This window comes from Anguilla rostrata, chromosome 4, assembly GCF_018555375.3.
Source record: "Anguilla rostrata isolate EN2019 chromosome 4, ASM1855537v3, whole genome shotgun sequence".
In the NCBI taxonomy this organism is placed as follows: Eukaryota; Metazoa; Chordata; class Actinopteri; order Anguilliformes; family Anguillidae; genus Anguilla; species Anguilla rostrata.
In genome coordinates this window covers 48,960,300-48,976,546 of record NC_057936.1, presented here as the reverse complement: position 1 = coordinate 48,976,546, position 16,247 = coordinate 48,960,300, and the positions used below count along the sequence as shown (strand labels likewise).

Below are 16,247 nucleotides of genomic sequence, written 5' to 3'. Positions count from 1 at the left end.
ATCATTTCAAATGTATTTTTTGTTCCTTAAACTGTTGTTTACGTGTATCTGAGGCATCAGATACTGGGGTTGCCACCTCCAAAAGACGTTTCTGGGCCAGTAGCACAGCCATCTTTTTCTTGTGAATAAATGTAGTTGGTTGGCAGTTAGTTACAGTGAAGAAATGGATGACTTTGTTGGTAAGTACACTGCTCCACCAGAGAGCCAGCTAAGCCCAACCAGCACTAGACCCAAGAAACCCCACTATCCATCTCAAAAGTTGAGTGATGAACATCATGGGAAAACAGGAGTCAACAATGGTCTGGCTTTTAAAGAATGTTAGCAGTCAACCTATTGTTCTATCGTAGCTAATGTTAGTTTACATGTATATCGTACAACACCGAACACAGCTTGCCCACATAAGACCAATCCGATCACTAGCTATCTGTGTAACTAATGCATTGTTATAATATATTGCAAAGCTCCTATATAAATATATCATTTGTTACTTGTCCAACGTAATACGCATCGCTTGACATTTTTGATGCTGTAAAACCAATGCACACAAAGACACAAGTTGTGAGTCAACCTGGCAACCATTCGCAGAGGCAGCGTTTCAATTAAGAGCAACTAGTTAGGTAGTGTCATGCCTTGGGTTGGGATTTCAGTTCTCCCTTGTGGACAGTGGTCACTAGATGGGGTTTAAAATAACCTATTGCTTTTTTTTTTAAATGGCATATTTAGTAGTTGGTTGCAAATCCTTTGAATTTGATTACTGCCTGAAGTCTGCGACCCATAGACATCAACAGATGCTGGGTGATTCAGTCTTGTCTTCAACAAGTGAAATGCCTATTCAGTTGGATTCAGGTTGGGTGATTGTCTTGGCCATTCAAGAACATTTGACTTATTGGCCCTGAAAAACTGGTTGCTTTAACAGCATGTTTTGGATTGTTTTCCTGCTACAAGCTGAAGTGCCATCCAGTGATTTTGAGACATTTTGTTGGATCTGAGTGAATGTTTGTGTACACTAAAGAATTCACTCTGCTACTATTGTCAGCAGTCACATCATCAGTGAAGATGAGTGAGCCACTTCAAGTGACAGCCATACATGCCTAAGGCATAACACTACCTCCATCAGGTTTCACAGATGAAGGATTATTATTACTATTTATATTCTTTAAAAAAACTCTAACCTGGCAGTTTTGTACTTGAAGCATTCCAGTGGTTTGCAATATGTAGTGAACCCTCTGAGATTATGCTGGTTTAGTCTTCTCTTTACGATAGTCTTAGAAACATCTGTGCCTACATCCTAGAAAGCGTTCTTCATCTGTTTGACAGTTGAAAATGGGTTTTTCACCACAATTGAAAGTATTCTGTCATTCACTACAGTGGCCTTTTTTCGCCTCATGGCCTGCTTTACTGGTATTAACACTACTGCAGTCCTCATGTTGAGAGACATCAGCAACAGAATCCAATTGAAAATGCCACACCTAGAATCAACTCTAGACCAACTCTAGAGCTTTGTTTTGCATAAACTAATGATGCAATGACACACAGCTGGACACGAAACAGATGAGCAGCCAATTACCCAATTATTCTTGGTCCCATAGAATGGGGACGCTTGTGTACAAAGTCCTACACGGACCACTAGATACTGGTGTGAATACCCCAAATTAAAGCTGAAGGTCTGCACTTTAATTTTAATTCCAATGACAGAGCCAGAATGACAAAAAATTGTGTCATTGTCCAAATACATACAGACTGCTTTGCAAATGCCTCTTTATTTCATAAGTACTTGGTGCAAGTTAACAAGCCTGTAGCTCTACAAACTGAATCACCCAGTATATTAGTAGAACATGATAATAATATTATGTAAGAATCATAGTTGAGTATGTATTTATTTACAGTTGCACAAAACACAGACATTTTTAATTTTTCAAGTGGTACATTCTATCTGAGCTAAATACAAATTAAAATTGCATTTATAATTCTCTAATTTATTTTTATATTATAAAGGTCAGTATTTGTTTTAGATAGTTAAAAACATAACATGTATTTTATCTGAGCTAAATACAAATTAAAATTACATTTGTAATTCTCTAATTTATGTTTGTATTAAAACAGAATTGATTTGGTCCTCAGTCAAATGGAAAACTAAGGGGGGGGGGGAAAGCAAACACTGTTGGAAATAATTATGATGTAGGATTCTTCTACTGTTCTCAAGCACAGAATGTTGGTCACAATTTGCCTCAAGTTTTTATCATAAATTATGAAGGGATTCAATGTTCCTGCCATGGCATCTTTTTCAAATTCATATTAACTCAAAACAATATTGAACCTTCCACTTGTAAATCAGAGCAAATCTGTTTTAAACCGACTACACTATTTTGCTGTCCTCTAGTGGTCAAAAATCATAATTTTGGGAGTGAGTCTGTCAAACAACGTGTGGTCTCTCCGCATGCCACCATATGCAAATCCCAGAGGGTGCTCCTCATAAAGCCACATTTTTGGCCTGCACGCAGGGTTTTAAAGGCATATTTGCACGTCTACCTCCCTGTTTCAAACTTTATTAGCTGAAATTCTACTAGTTGAGACTGTCCATAAATTGGTGTTCGCATTTTGTGCGCATAAGCATATTAACAAGAGCTCAAAACTATTCCATGTATAGATACATCTCTCCAGTATTGTTTTCAGTGTGGACTATCCGATATTATTGTTGAGGATATATGCGAATACAGTTGCTGCATGAAACATTTTTTTAAATCAAATGGACAAACTACAGTGTGTGGTGCTGCCTGCTAATGATTTCCGAAATTTCCTTGTGGACGGAATTTATCTCAGGTGCAGCTTATCTCTAAATATACCCTCAAGGATGACTGGTCGATCTTGGTCGGTCATTAATCAAAGGTGGTGATGAGCAATTTGACAATCAAGCAAACTCTGTTCAGCTGTGAAAAAAATGTAATGTAGTTCGGTTCTCTTTGTGGAAGAGAGCAAGCCATGCCCTCTCCTATCCCACTGACTCGTCTGTTGCCCAAGGAATTTTACCCGTCTCTTGATTTCGGAGTTTGCAGCAGTCCGTTAGCAAAATACACTAATGATTCAACTTTACACGTGCCATCTCAATACTTTCACGGCAGAGTTGCACGCAAAATCTGGTCGTCTGTCATCAATTGGAAAGAACTACGGTCTCTCCAGGTCATTGGATCTGGCGGATTTGGATCAGTTTACAAAGGGCTTTACTTCGGCGAGACTGTTGCAATCAAAAAGGTGAAGAAGTACTCAAAAAACAAGCTCGCCTCGAGGCAAAGCTTCTGGTCAGAGCTTAACGCAGCTCATCTTCAACACAAAAACATTATTAGAATTATAGCTGCTACAACTTGTATGCCTGAAAATTCGGACAATGATGACAATATTGGAACCATATTGATGGAGTATGCAGGATGTTTAAATTTACAGTATTTAATCTATGGTACCACTAGCACATTGGGGAAGGACAAGTGTTTGAAATATTCAAAAGACATTGTAAACGGGCTATTTTTTCTGCATTCACATGTAATTGTACATCTAGATCTAAAACCAGCGAATATCCTTGTCACCGACGGTGATACCTGCAAAATCGCAGACTTTGGAAGTTCGCAGAAATTGGAATTTGACCGAGATTCGTCCGCTATAATCCCGCGTATGTCTCACGTGGGGGGTACGTATACACACAGAGCACCTGAACTCCTGAAAGGGGAAGACGTTACCTTGATGGCAGACATTTACTCGTTTGGAATTACCTTTTGGCAACTGATTACAGGAGAGCAGCCGTACGCAGGAGATCGCCAGCCGGTATTGTACGCCGTTGTTGCATATAATTTGCGCCCATCTGTCACAAGTGTGTTTTTCCTGAAGACAGCATGGGGTCAAACCTGCAAGTCGGTTCTCGAAAAATGTTGGAACGGCGACCCAACTCAAAGACCCAGCTCCAGAGACCTTATTAAAGAAATTGAAATTATGCAGTGTTCTGGACAAACTTGAAAGTAGGCCTACTGGCAAACGGGTCGAACTACAATCGTGAACGCCTTTGGTTAGCCTATATTTAATTTCTTATTTTACGTGTCGGCTACATTGTTGTAAATAGGCTTGGAAATATATAGGTCGGAGTAGGCTACAATGTTTTTTATATGGTGTACGTCCATTTGTAGACTTATGTTTCATACGGGATGCCTTCACAGTAAAATGAGTGTTAATTCAACTCTACCAGATTACATTTGGTCCCAGTTGCTATCTGTTGGTTGAATTAACACTCGACATTTTACTGTGTTGTATTTTAATTGTCTTATTTACATTTACAACATTTTTAAATCAAAAGAATCAATCCTGCACCTGAGGTGGATGAACGTAATCCATGAGAGGACGAGTAGGCTACGTTATTACCTTACTCGGGATCATAAACCCGGATTGGTGTAGCCTAGTTATTTTTCTGAAGTAAATAGAAGCGGGTAATTTGTAGTTCGTATGAGTTGAATGGTGTAACCATGATTATGCTAAAAATATAAAGAAAATATGGTTTATTGACGTAGGTAATGGACAATTTCTTAGCCTTGTTGGCTTGCAATTTTATGTGTTTAGCCATACATAGGCCTATCTTAGGTAGCCTCTTGTGCCTTTTAAAAATGTTGTACTATACTCAACTTCTTAAAAACAAGGTGTCATTCTTTTGTTTTACTTTAACCATGTCTTAATTTAACGTAAATATGTAGGCTATAAATGGATTAGATCATTTTTTATGTTTAATGCTGTTGTCTTTGAAATGGCAATACTTATTTTTACATGTATAAAATTTCATTAAAATGTATTTGGCATGTGGTGTATGTATTGTAATCAACTGCAAAATATCAAGATACACACATCCCAGATTTATAACACTACAGTACAACCAATTGGATGTGCTTAATCAGAGCAAACTTCAAAAGCGTAGAACATCAGTGTTACATTTCAGGAATCAAGAAGTGCCATAGCAAAAGAGGGTGCTGGTGGTAGTGATGTCCAGCACCCATTGGTTGCAGGAATCACGCTGATGTGCTACAGCACTGTGATCAATAAATGTTTGAATTCCATAAGAAGGTTTCACAGAGAGAACTGGACCAAAACATTGCCAGTCTTGAAATGATGTTGAGGAATTAAGAACGCATACCAAAGAGCCAGGGTGAAGCAGGCCCGGATCTAGACTTCTCAGATTTGGGGGGGGGGGGCAGTTAGAAATTTGGGGTGGGCACCTTTTCACACAGTGGACTATACTATAGTGTTGAGCTGTTCCTAGTGCTTTCGGTACCAGCTCGGATTAAACGAACGAGATGTCTGACTAAACATTAGTTTAGGAAATACTTTTAGTATTGGTTGGGATGGTGCACTATTATTCAGATCACTTAGGTGATTTTTGGCAGCAAGAACTACACTGCTGATTGCACTGTGTTGGGGCAAAGTGGGCAGGGGAGGTGTACAGGAATGCAAACTGATCAGGGGTGAAAAGGGTGACAAAGATGCAAACCCCCTAGGGGGGTCCGGGGGCATGCCTCCCCAGGAAGAAAATTTTTTAAATATCAGCTTTAAAATGTGGATTTACAGTCGATTTTAGCATGAGGATATAGAGAAATACTCGCCCTAGAATTAATATAATCTTACTGCTACAAAAGTATTATAATGGGGACATCAGTTCAGGGCACTTAAAAAAAATAAATAAAAAAAAAGTCAGAGTGCAGAGCCAGATCCAAAATTGGTGCAGAATAAAGTTGACCAGTTGGGTGGGCACAGCAGAAATTTGAGTGGGCACCAAAAGGGCACCACCCCTGCCCACCCCTGGGGTGAAGTATAACAAAGCAAATGGGTGGCAGTATAGCATAATGATTATGGATCTGTAGTCAAATGATGTCTGTTAAATTCTTACAGCTGAGTCCTGCCATGAAGCAAAGTATTTAACCTGAATTACTTTACATATCCAGCTGAAAAACGGTTGTATAAAAAATTTAATCTGTACAAACCGGTGAATAAGAACATGCGGTAAAACACCTTGATGTAATAATAAGCCAAGATGTATTTAAATGCAAAAGTTTTAACTGTTTAGCTAGTTATTTGATTTTTTAAGATTACTCAATTCCTTAACATTGGCCCTAGTAGGCCTAACTTTCAGAATGCACAGGTGCACACATAACCGTCCAAACTCAAAACAAGAATTACTTTACTTTCCTTTTCCATCTTTTGTCTACTTTTCCTGCCTTGTACATTATTACAAAAAAGGGAGAAAAAACTAGATAGAGACTAGTGTGTCATAAAAATGCAAAATGCTGCCAGACGGCATGGAAAACATAATTGTAGGCTATTCACTTGGGCTAGATTTTTGGAGTTCATTTACAGTGAACATATTCCAATATTTTAAAAGTAGCCTAATAAACCATTATTTATGTGGGAAAGTGTGTCGTGCCAAATGATCCTACAAGTAATAGAAGATGTAAAGTCACCGGGTAAATTATAGCAATATTGGAGCACAGCATTAGTGTTGGAATAACAAGACCAGGTCAAAACCTAGTATATGGACCTCTCCGGCCGACCAATGGTGTAACTTCATAACTCGGCCCACAAATGGTGTAACTTCATCACTCAGTCAGTCACAGACATTCGCGATTGTAGGGCTGGCCCAGAGTGGCTGGCCCTGCCGTTCAAAGATATGTCTACGCTGTTGTTGCGGTCCAGGCAAAAAATCCCGGAACAACTTCTACCATTGGCCTGCATAACAAGAACACTGCCGTCATACGTTCGTGGAAAGCGATTGGTGCACGTGGTGCAAAGGTCGTGGAGTACCCGTATGCAGACGATATATAGCTTAACAGGCCCGTATTAAGGCCTTTTTTGAGAAGTGTGTGAAGCAGTACTGTTTCCTGACTCACCGCTGTTCCATTTTTACGAATAAGTCGGTCAGGAATACGTTAACATGGTAAGAATCAGAAATGTTTAACAGCCAGTTTTGCGTTAGCTGTCTGGAGAGACGTAGTGACTTGGAACTATGCTGTCCCGTTTAAAATGTGCAACGAACAGGCTAGCTGTGTATGGTCTCTCGCTATTGTTAGCTACAAAGCTATATATAATGCGCACGTGTGACTTTTGCTCTAGTCTACGTTTCCCAGAAATATTGTTGGCTCGGCAGTGATGATGTTTTGACGAGAAGCACTTACTTAACGAGAAGCCTTTGTGGCAGCTAACTTGGATATTTTTTCAACTAGATATAATTTTTATATGTTTATTAGCTACTAGCTGGTGAGCTAATAATAAAGATATGTTCGGTACGGGAAATTTGGTTTATAATACAGACTGCATTACTGTACTAAGTATGACTAGATTTAGCTCAGTCTATTTTGATCATTATTAGGCATTTAAGGATACCGGCAAAGCTCCCGTTGAAGCAGAGGTTGCAATCCACCGCATCAGAATCACTCTGACGAGTCGCAATGTCAAGTCCCTGGAGAAGGGTAAGATGCCAACTTAACGTTTGAAAGGAAACCGCATGTATTGACTGACTTACTTGGCTATGAGGATAACCTTTTTTGTAAATGAAAATTTATGATTGATTTATACGCTATTCTGAGCCATTTGAATTCATCTTAACTAGCGTTTTGCTACTTTTCTGACCTTACATTTAACAAATTTTACTGTACGTTTCATCCGTCAGTGTGTGCGGACCTGATCAGAGGTGCCAAGGAGAAGAACCTGAAAGTCAAGGGCCCAGTCCGTATGCCGACCAAGGTACCCAATTTAAACAATACGAGTACATCTCACGTTCTGTTTGTATAGTAGGCTATGTAGGTTGTAATGGTGCGCACGTGGCGTGATTATTTGAATCTAGATTAAGATGATGGTATATTGCATCGAAGGGGGCTGCAGGTAGTATTGCAATATCAGTAGAATGCACCTTCTTGATAAGGACCTTCGATCATTATATAATTTTTATTTGTTTAATGTTCATAAAACCATTACTCTTACTCTCGCGGGCAGACTTTGCGCATCACAACCAGGAAGACCCCTTGTGGTGAAGGATCCAAAACCTGGGACCGGTTTCAGATGCGTATCCACAAGCGACTCATTGATCTCCACAGCCCATCTGAAATCGTCAAGCAGATTACTTCCATCAGCATTGAACCTGGAGTAGAAGTTGAGGTCACAATCGCAGATGCATAAGTGCCCCCCCTCTGTGCCACTGCAATAAATGATTTGAAATGAACCGTTTTCTCTGAGAATTTATTTGTAGTCTATTACTGGATTGGTTATTGCATTTAACAAAGGGTTTATGGTTCTGCCTAATGTGAGTTCGGGCAAGATTCATCCTCCATAGAACACTTGAATATCCATTATAAGAACTTTGATTAGTCAAGGTTTGTGGAACCATGTATATGTGATTTCAGATTGTGAATTAAGTCATTGCTTAAAGCCATTTCACACTCGTAGCACTTGACTCCTTTGGCAATATCAAATGTTTTGATAATGGTAAATACAGGTGTGGATGTGTCAGAAGTCCTGCTGAGCAGGGGAGGGATTGAGTGAATGTGTGGCAGGTTATACAAGTGCATTGCTGAAAAATTCCCATGTGGTATTTTCTAACGCTATTGTGGATTTACTAGCAGTTAAGATACTAGTCAAATGCATAAAGAGGGAGAGATTTTGTCACAGACTAGATCAACAACCCTGCCCCACCACCATCCCTCCTTTATTTCTTCCTTGGTACCACAAATATGAAGTGCATTTCACACTTATGCATCAATAGATACTGTCCATGACTATATTTGTGTTATGAACTAAATTTATTCAAAAAGTTGGGCCAAGTGATATGCAAACTATATAAAAATATAAATACATTCTCAGTGTGTTCTATTCAAATGTATGATGCAAATTTCAAGTGAGATTTTGGAACATGGGAGCAAATTCCCTATACATTCCACATTAGTTGCACATGAGTTCATTAAGTTAATTTGTTCCATATGAAAGACTATCCCTGAAGGCATAGACTATGAGGATGTCCATACACAAAGCATGAATGCATAAAGCTGGCCTGGATGAAGGTCTGTCTTTATTTGAACTGAGACTTGAGTTCCAAGTGCTTACAGCTGTACAGACAAGCAGACAAGCCCATACAGGCAAAATTTACGAACTACAATCATTTTGTGTTTTGCAACGTCATAATTCTTGTACTTACAATTTAAATCTGGCATTATATCTGCTTTATCACGTTCGTATTTCGATCGTAGTGCGTGAAAAGACGAATGGTTGCTAAAGTAAGGTACTTAAATGGTCTCAGATCGCCAAGATAAAAAATCTATTTGAAAAATATGACAAGGGTATAAAGGAGCGTCGGTCTTCTGGAATAATTGAGGTAGCCCACTTGCCCTAATTTAGGGTTGTGCATTGCGTGCGCGTGCACATGAGGGGAGTGTGAAATTCTGGCAGGGATTGGAATTTTGCTACAACATTGGATGAGTTTTTGAGCGCTCGTTATGCAAACACCGTGGCCACCTGTGTTAATTGGATGATAAAAGGCAAGAAAGCTAGTTCATGCAGGCTATTCGTTTCTGTCCTGCTGACCCAAGGATAGTGTTGATTCAGAGGTTGCGTAAAACATTTGTTTTAACTAATCAGTCGTTTTCTCCAAACCTGTAACGAAACAAAACTTAAGTAGGGTGGTGTACGCTTCCAGCTTTTCCTGTAATTATCCATCGTTGTTTACTTGGCTATTTAAATTATTAAATGGGTTGCACATGACTTGTATATGAGTTAATTCTAAAGTAGACAAGTTTTATAAGAACTAGTTGTCCATTTAGGCTTCTTTCATCGTATCCAGAAATGTCGACCGTAATTGATTTAACAGATGAAGGCACGGTTCTTGTCCATTCTGATCTGGATGCGATGGAGTCAACGTGCAACGAGTTGCATGTCGGCAGTTCACATAAAGGAGGTCTGTCTGACATTTCGACAATATCCTCTATTGTTTCTGCTCAGGTAACTTTTTTTTTGTTGTTGTAATATACCTTTTCACAGTATTTGATTTACAAACACTGGACAGTATTTTGGCTAGCGTATAATAGGCATAGTGCGATAGCAGTAGGCTGTAATAATGGCAATAGAGAGTTTCTGTAAGTCAACAAATGTAAAACGTGTCAGGTGCCATTGGACTAATCGACATTCTGATTCTGTTTTTGTCGTAATAGAGTGAGACAGCAAGCAATTCTGGACAACATCAATTGAAGGTCTACCTAAGGGTCAGGCCATTTTCCAAAGAAGAGATGTCGAGTAATGAAGATCAGGTAGCCTTAAGTGTAACAACCATCACAGCGGTTGACGTGAAATTGTGACGTGAAAAATAGCCGGAATGATGTCGGTAATTTTACTGTATGGTTTTTATTTTCTGTCCCTCCAGCGCTGTGTAGTTTTGGAAAGTGCTCAGACAGTCTTGCTGCAGGCTCCAAGGGGATCAGCAACTTTAAAGAGCAGTGAAAAGGGAATTGGGCAGGCTGTGCATAAATTCTCTTTCTCTCAGGTAATGCTTTTCCTGCAGAATCTGCGTATGCTGGTCAATTTAAGTGCTTGGGAATTAATATCCTTTAGATCAGGGGTGGGTACTTGTGATCCTAGAGGGCCAGTGTGTATGTAGGTTTTTGTTTCAGCCAGTTAACTTGGCTAAATTAGCTAACTGGCTAAACACATCAACACTGGTCTGCTTGTGGATTATATAAAATGTTTTGTATTGTTGGCTATGTTGATTATGGGTTTTCTTTGTTCAGATCTTTGGGCCCAAGGTTGATCAAGCTAACTTTTTTGAAGGCACCATAAAAAGTCAAGTGCATGACTATTTGGAAGGGAAGAATGCTCTCATCTTTACATATGGGGTGACAAACGCAGGCAAAACTCACACAATACAAGGTAGCTCTCAAGTGGTTATGTTAACCACATGCACTGCAATTGCATGTCTTCCTTAACAATTTTATTTGGATAGTAACCTCCTCCTTCCTCCCAATTTTCAGGATCTCACAAAGACCCTGGACTTTTACCTCGTGCACTTGATTTGATCTTCAAGCACATTAAAGGGAAGCAGTATGACCAAGTGAATTTGAAACCATATCTTAGCAGTGATGTACAGTTTCTAGGTCCTGATCAAGTCAAATTGGAGAAAAGTGAAAAGGCTGCACTGTTTGCATTGCTGAAGGAGGTGAGTCTACAGCAAAGCATGCAATTAAAAACATTTGAGTTGCTTAATTTAGATTTGAGATTTTAAAACTATGTTGTGCAGTTAGACCAAATGGGTATTAAAGCTGACTTCTAAAGGTTGTCATATCTTGAAGTAGCAATGGGTATGGTTACTTTAAACCCAACCATAACAAACCATCTAGAAATGTGAAAATCTGGATTATATCATTTTAAAATATAATAAATTTGGGTTTAGTAATTTTTGGCATGTGGCCAATTATCATTATGATTATCTCTAACCCTCCAACAAATAGGAAGATGATCAGCATTCAAAAGCAGATGGAAGTTCAGTCAATACATCAACCTCTTCAGTATCCAGTGTGTCCTTTTCGTCCATTTCCTATGACCAAACGGGTAAACTGTGCACCCACCTATGTTATGTGGCTCCTGCATTTCCTAAACTTGTAGGAAAATCTGTTCAAAAATGGAGGAAAAAGGTTTAATTTTTTTTTTTTTTAAAAAGCCTTTGCTTTTTATCCAACCAGTTGACTCTGACACGACTTCTGAAAAGTTCTCCATGTGGGTCTCTTTCTATGAGATCTACAACGAGGCTGTGTATGACCTGCTGCAGCCTATCCCATCTGCCAAGAACAAGAAACGCAGTGCACTGAGAGTCTGTGAAGATGGTACAGGGAATTCTTATGTCCGAGGCAAGCTGGAGTTCCTTTGAATCAAGATCTATCATCAAGCGGCTTGAATTCACAACAGACTGATAATGAAAACACTGCTGTCTAGTCATTAAAAAAAATTATTTTATGCATGTCATTTGTTATCAGATTTAAAGTACATAAATGTCCAAAACTCGGGGGAAGCTTGCAGAATTCTGAAAATCGGAAATAAACACAGAAGTGCTGCCTCCACAAAGCTGAACCAGTCCTCAAGTAGAAGGTACTTTTTGCATACAGGTGTTCCTGAAGCTACTTTGGATGAATGTGATAATGCACATGAAATATGTAGTGCATGTGTACTCTGTCATTTTGAATTCAGAAGGTTAAAACGGAACCCATAAAGCTGTAAGCGTATGTAGTTGTATAAAGCTTTACATTTCTCTAAGTACATTTCCTTTTTTCTTTTTAAGCCACAGTATATTTACGATCAAACTCCTGAAAATCGATGGCTCTCAAGTTCAGAGGATTTCGGAGTAAGTTTAAATGTGAATCACTGATGGTGATGCATCATTAAATCAACTTTGCATCATTGTGAACTCTAAGCCAGTAAGTAGTTCCTGTTTGTAAGATTTCATGATTGCCCTTTGGTAGCTAACATTTTGTCACAGGCTCTCTTTGTGTGACTTGGCTGGTTCTGAAAGATGCAATAAGACCAAGACTTTTGGAGAGCGCTTGAAGGAGGCAGGAAACATCAACAATTCTCTGCTTATTCTGGGAAAGTGTATTGCAGCCCTACGACACAACTGCAGTGATCGGTAAGATGTTTCACTGTATGATACGTCTTGTAGCATAATGTTGTGTAGTAGCATTTTTTCGTCTCGTCGCACAAGGAATGTGATTCCATGCATGTTTAATTTTGGAGTAAATTTTCATTCATGCTTTTCCTATTAGAATGAAGAACAACTATATTCCCTTTCGTGAGAGCAAACTTACCCGGCTCTTTCAGTCTGTATTCTGTGGGAAGGGCAGAGCTTGTATGATCGTCAACATAAACCAGTGTGCCTCGATCTACGATGAAACTCTGCATGTCATGAAATTTTCAGCTGTTGCCAAGCAGGTCTGTCACAATTTCTAAACGAGTACACCAAGCCAGTTTCACCACAGCCTTGCAATTCTGTATATTTCCTGCAAGCATGTCAATTTTGTTTTGTTCAGCTGTTATTGACCAAGCATGTCATGCACAGCCTGTTAATAATGTTAATATTAATTTAAAAATAAATAAAACGTGTAAAAATCTGAATGTTGGTATCACTGGAAGATCATGCTAAAATACATTTTTAATTTGTTTTTTGGTAAATCAAACCTCAGCTCTTGTATGTGAGCATCTTTGTTTTGTGGTACCACAGAACTGCACCTGGTATGACTGGTTTTGTTTTTCAGGTGGTCCAGATCATTCCTACAAAACCCTTGGAGCACCTGGCACCCAGGCTGGTGGGCAGGGATGGGAAGCCTCTGGTTAAAGATGGGGTCATCGATGGGGAAGCTCTAGAGAGTTACCTCTCTGAGGAAGAGCTGCTGGATGAGGAGGATGAAGCGGAGATGTCCATCCTGCCTCAGGAGGTACTGAGGAACCCAGTCTCTGTGTGGCTTCCCTTGCTCCCCTGTTCATCCTAGTGCAGCGCTGTCGTCTCTCCTTTCACCTTCTCTGGCTGATGCAATGGTCTCTCAGTCCCCTGGTTGTTACCTGCCATGCTGAGAAGACTAGCTCCTCCCCACCCAAAGGAGGCAAGCATTTCTCCTCATTTAATAAACCTCATCACTCTTCTCTCCTTTTGAAGGACCTTCTGAACGTCATTGAGAATCTGAAAGAGAAGCTGTTGGCAGAGCGGCGCAGAAACCTGGTCCAAGAGATTGAGATCCGTAAGGAGATGGGTGACGCCATGCTGCAGCAGCTCATGGAGAGCGAGGAACTGAGGAGGTACAAAGTTTGAGTGACTTCTATATCATGAATTTTTTTCCTCCTTGTGCAAAAGGGAATGATTTGTTGGCCACCATTTAGGACAGAGGGATGTTGTGGGTTATTTTTGAATTTATTTATTTTTTTTTCTTTTTTTTTTTTCTTCCCCGATATTTGTGCCTCCGGCCCAAAACGGCTTAAACTGATTTATGTTTCATTGGTACTGACCGCTATAAAATGAATCGCATGTACAGCCTGGAAACGTGACGTTGCTGTACAATCTTATTTGGGGTTACAGCAAGTGTATTTTCTTGTTGTGGATCATAAACCGTCATCAGACTCATCAGACTCTACGTATGTACATTATCCTTCATTGCATACACAACCTGTCTGGGACAGTCACAACATACCCTGATACTAAAATGTATTATGACAATTCCAGACAATTAACTAATCCCTTTGAACAACCCTTGTGTTTTAAACGATAGTGGTTTGACAGTTAACCATTTTTAAGACCTGGTCCTCCTGATTTCAACAGCCGGCAGATGGCTGAACTAAAGGAAAGCTATGAGGAGAAGCTGGAAAACACCTTTGAGCTGTATAAAGATGCCCTCAAAGATCACGCCTATCAGTGTGCCCTTGAGCGGATTGAGGACAAATATGTGCACGTGGACGAGTTTTTTGCTGAACAGCAGAAGACTGAGGTATAAGCTTCAGGTTCTGTGCCATTGTAATACCCCCCCCCCCCCCCCCAAAACAAGCTACACCACAGGTGCCCCAATACAAAATGCATATACAATGACTGTTTCCTTTTAATGCATACCATTACTGTATATAAAAATGTGAAGGTCCCAGTTGTAGTTTTTCGGCTGCTGCTAAAGCGTGCATGTCTGTGTGTGTGTGTGTGTGTGTGCGCACATGTTCTTCTGATGACCCCGCAGGAGTTCAAGAGAAAGCTGGTGGAGGCGGAGAACAGGCTGCAGAGTTCTGCACAGCGTGTGGTGGTGGTTACCATGGAGAGTGCCACTCAGTGCTCCCCAGAGTCACTTGCACAGGAAATGGCTGCAGGTCAATGTGCTCTGTCTGCACAAAATCCACCACTCATGTTCAGGTTCACCTGTCAGAGGTGTCATGAAGGAAAACTACACACTTTTGCACTCGTGTTTAGTGGAATGACCTTGTGTGTTAAGCATATTAAGGGAAATAAGTGCTTTGTGCCTCCTGCCAACTAACCATAACAATGGTGGATCTGGTATGAATGCGAGGGAATAGCAAGTACAGAATGTGAAAATGCTTCCAAATATCTAACATCACAGAAAACGCTGATCACTTGCATAGCTAAGGCACAACATAATGTTTGAATCTGGCACCCTCCCAAACCGCATATCCGATTTCAATGAAAATTTGTGGTGAAAATATTTCAGTTTATTTATATTCGGAATATAAGAAACACAATTATAACATGCATTCTTTTCCTGCAGATTTTAAGAAATACCAAATACTCAATGAGGCAAAATGTGCTGCTGAAAATCTCTGTAAAAAGAAAGAGGAGGTATGTCTCTTTGAAGAGCATAGCACCTCAGGTGCATGTCTGAGAACGGAATGCATTCCTAACTCTGTGTCTCTTCCCCAAAAAAATAAAATAAAATTTAAACTGGTAATTGCATATTTAATGTTCAGTCCTGAGATCAAACTTATTTTGCTTGTTTTTCTGTAGATGATCAAGTCCCTGGAAAAGAAGATTGGGGAGCTATCTGAAACCCTTCAGGAAGCAGGGGAGAGCTTCATGGAAAAATCGGCTGAAATTGAGGGACTACGAAAGAGCCTTGCTGGCCAGGTGAATGAATGTTAGACCTGTGACTGCTCTGCAGAAGAATGCTAACCGCTTCCAACGCTTGTATCTTTTAGTTGTGTTCTGCTTGTTAAGTTAGCTCTTTTTCCCCACAGGGCCTTGAAATCAATAGACTGCAGAGGGACTTGGCTGAAAAAGATACTTTAGTTTCATCTCTGACAGAAGAATTGGCAAAGCTTTCAAAGGGGCACCCCAGCCAATCTAGACCACGAAGGGGCCTGCTAGCAAACATAAGGGAGTCCGTCACATCTCCCAGAAAGGGACCCCTCGGCCGGACCTTGAGGAAGTCCGTAAAAGCCACTTCCTCTTCGACCACAAAGAAAACACCCTTTCACTGAATTTTTACCTTTCTTTACTTTTAAGTGTTTCTTTTTAAATGTTTTAATAAATTTGTTTCAATGTTTATGGCTGTGTTTAAGAAGAATTTTACTGGTAATGCAGCTCATCGATAGTCCACAAAAACTAAACGCCTTTGGTAAATAAGAACTGTCAGACACCCTATTATGGTATTTTACTGTGGCTTGTTTTCCCTCTACCTATTTGTTGCATACTGAAGTGGATTTCTTGTCACAAAGGTCAT

General features: G+C 39.9%; 3 protein-coding genes and 1 non-coding gene across 7 annotated transcripts; all 4 read left to right on the top strand.

Moving 5' to 3' along the window:
- Positions 1-2,927: 2,927 nt before the first annotated feature.
- mos (v-mos Moloney murine sarcoma viral oncogene homolog) lies at positions 2,928-4,829 on the top strand. Its single transcript, XM_064332930.1, has one exon. The coding sequence runs from the start codon at positions 2,980-2,982 to the stop codon at positions 4,000-4,002; it is 1,023 nt and encodes a 340-aa protein (XP_064189000.1). The 5' UTR covers positions 2,928-2,979; the 3' UTR covers positions 4,003-4,829.
- Positions 4,830-6,793: 1,964 nt separating this feature from the next.
- rps20 (ribosomal protein S20) lies at positions 6,794-8,236 on the top strand. Its single transcript, XM_064332931.1, has 4 exons — positions 6,794-6,955; positions 7,388-7,487; positions 7,688-7,761; positions 8,011-8,236. Exons 1-4 carry the CDS (start codon positions 6,953-6,955, stop codon positions 8,191-8,193), a joined length of 360 nt encoding a protein of 119 aa, XP_064189001.1. The 5' UTR covers positions 6,794-6,952; the 3' UTR covers positions 8,194-8,236.
- On the top strand, positions 7,542-7,610 carry LOC135254329 (small nucleolar RNA U54). The gene has a single exon (XR_010329842.1). It is a non-coding gene; the product is annotated as a small nucleolar RNA U54 (small nucleolar RNA).
- Positions 8,237-9,552: 1,316 nt separating the features above from the next.
- zgc:56231 (uncharacterized protein LOC406257 homolog) lies at positions 9,553-16,070 on the top strand. 4 transcript variants are annotated; one of them, XM_064332924.1, is made up of 18 exons: positions 9,556-10,005; positions 10,215-10,310; positions 10,424-10,543; positions 10,788-10,926; positions 11,028-11,212; positions 11,505-11,604; positions 11,736-11,900; positions 12,027-12,138; positions 12,329-12,391; positions 12,527-12,673; positions 12,810-12,975; positions 13,299-13,478; positions 13,697-13,836; positions 14,354-14,519; positions 14,757-14,883; positions 15,297-15,367; positions 15,533-15,652; positions 15,763-16,070. In XM_064332924.1, the coding sequence occupies exons 1-18, from the start codon at positions 9,850-9,852 to the stop codon at positions 16,003-16,005; spliced, it is 2,496 nt and encodes an 831-aa protein (XP_064188994.1). In that variant the 5' UTR covers positions 9,556-9,849; the 3' UTR covers positions 16,006-16,070. The 4 variants fall into 4 exon arrangements, with proteins under 4 accessions (XP_064188996.1, XP_064188997.1, XP_064188994.1 ...); XM_064332925.1 differs by having other exon boundaries at positions 9,557-9,961; XM_064332926.1 differs by lacking the exon at positions 10,424-10,543 and having other exon boundaries at positions 9,553-10,005.
- Positions 16,071-16,247: the final 177 nt, after the last annotated feature.